Genomic DNA, 1,895 nt, shown 5'->3' with positions numbered 1-1,895 from the left:
ATAACATGTGTGTACATTTATTTTGCAATGCTCGTGGCACATGGCGCAAGCGGTGAGGTCAGCGTGTAAGTTAGCAGTAGTTAGCTAGCTAGCAAGGGATAAGAACATTGTCAGCCAGTAATGGCTTCTTGAGCATTATCACTTAAATACAACACACTACACCTGGCCTGTATATAGTAGACAATATAACACTACACCTGGCCTGTATATAGTAGACAATATAACACTACACCTGACCTGTATATAGTAGACAATATAACACTACACCTGACCTGTATATAGTAGACAATATAACACTACACCTGACCTGTATATAGTAGACAATATAACACTACACCTGGCCTGTATATAGTAGACAATATAACACTACACCTGACCTGTATATAGTAGACAATATAACACTACACCTGGCCTGTATATAGTAGACAATATAACACTACACCTGGACTGTATATAGTAGACAATATAACACTACACCTGGCCTGTATATAGTAGACAATATAACACTACACCTGGACTGTATATAGTAGACAATATAACACTACACCTGGACTGTATATAGTAGACAATATAACACTACACCTGGACTGTATATAGTAGACAATATAACACTACACCTGGCCTGTATATAGTAGACAATATAACACTACACCTGGACTGTATATAGTAGACAATATAACACTACACCTGGACTGTATATAGTAGACAATATAACACTACACCTGGACTGTATATAGTAGACAATATAACACTACACCTGGACTGTATATAGTAGACAATATAACACTACACCTGGCCGAAGACCAGCCAAAACGAGACTGTTTATGATGTTGATGTTCTTTCTCTTCCTCTTCTGTCTCTGACTCTGACACCTCTTCAAACCTGTCCTTTAGATATTAACTTGCCCTCAAACGCTTCTCTGTCTGCCTCTCGCTGAGTCATCTTTACTTCGACAATCAACTTAATACTCACATCATTACTTGACTTGGGAATCTACAGCAACTCTGCAGCTAATTCAACTAAGTTTTTCTGATGACACTTTCTCAAACTCTTCCTCAAACACTTCCTCAAAATCTTCCTTAAATTATTCCTTAAACTCTTCCTCAAACTCTTCCTCAATTTCTTCCTTAAAGCCTTCCTCAAAATCTTCCTCAAATTCTTCCTTAAACTCTTCCTCAGACTCTTCCTCAAATTCTTCCTTAAAGCCTTCCTCAAAATCTTCCTCAAATTCTTCCTTAAACTCTTCCTCAGACTCTTCCTCAAATTCTTCCTTAAAGCCTTCCTCAAAATCTACCTTAAATTCTTCCTCAAACTCTTCCTCAATCTCTTCCTCAAACTTAAACTCCTCAGCCTTTAGCTAACCCTTGGTCTCTCATTCATCCTCTGTCTTCACCTCTAAACCCTCCTCTTCTATAGCAGACTTTTCTTCCAGTTCTTCGTCCAACCGTGTTTAAGGTCTAACCATCCAGACACATATGTTTCTTACATGGCTCTGGAAACCAACTATACCTCTAACTTAACTCATTTCCTCTCTGTCTGATTCTGGCATCTCTTCTTCTTCCCTTCTCCAAATTCTACCCTTTTTCTTCTCTTCCTCCAATACGGCCTTCTATCCTGCCTCTTCCCTCTGCCTCTAATTCCATTATTTCCCCGACATTCCCGTCCTTCCCAGGCGAGGAGGAGGGGAGTCATCTTTCAGCAGCAGTCCTCGTCGCGTGGGGAGCATTGGGAATGTCAGCCTGAGTAGGACCGGGAGCCGGAGGAGCAGAGCTGGGGATAATGAAGGGAATGGTGGGAATTCTGAGAACACAAACAACGTTCCAGAAGAGGAGGAGCCTCTGTTCTCGTCCACCCCGCCTCCAGAGGACATCAGCGGAACCCTGCCGGAAGAGTAG

At 41.3% G+C, this 1,895-nt stretch overlaps 1 protein-coding gene across 1 annotated transcript in view; it reads left to right on the top strand.

Moving 5' to 3' along the window:
- LOC139422601 (myosin heavy chain, embryonic smooth muscle isoform-like) overlaps positions 1-1,895 on the top strand; it is a 27,821-nt gene extending 25,926 nt beyond the window's left edge. Inside the window, exon 15 of the mRNA XM_071173747.1 lies at positions 1,673-1,895. Coding sequence (XP_071029848.1) covers positions 1,673-1,895 — 223 coding nt within the window. The remainder of the gene's footprint in view (positions 1-1,672) is intronic.

The sequence above is a fragment of the Oncorhynchus clarkii genome, chromosome 12, assembly GCF_045791955.1.
Source record: "Oncorhynchus clarkii lewisi isolate Uvic-CL-2024 chromosome 12, UVic_Ocla_1.0, whole genome shotgun sequence".
In the NCBI taxonomy this organism is placed as follows: Eukaryota; Metazoa; Chordata; class Actinopteri; order Salmoniformes; family Salmonidae; genus Oncorhynchus; species Oncorhynchus clarkii.
Note: the sequence above shows the minus strand (reverse complement) of the source record. Positions and strands in the feature narration are given on the sequence as shown.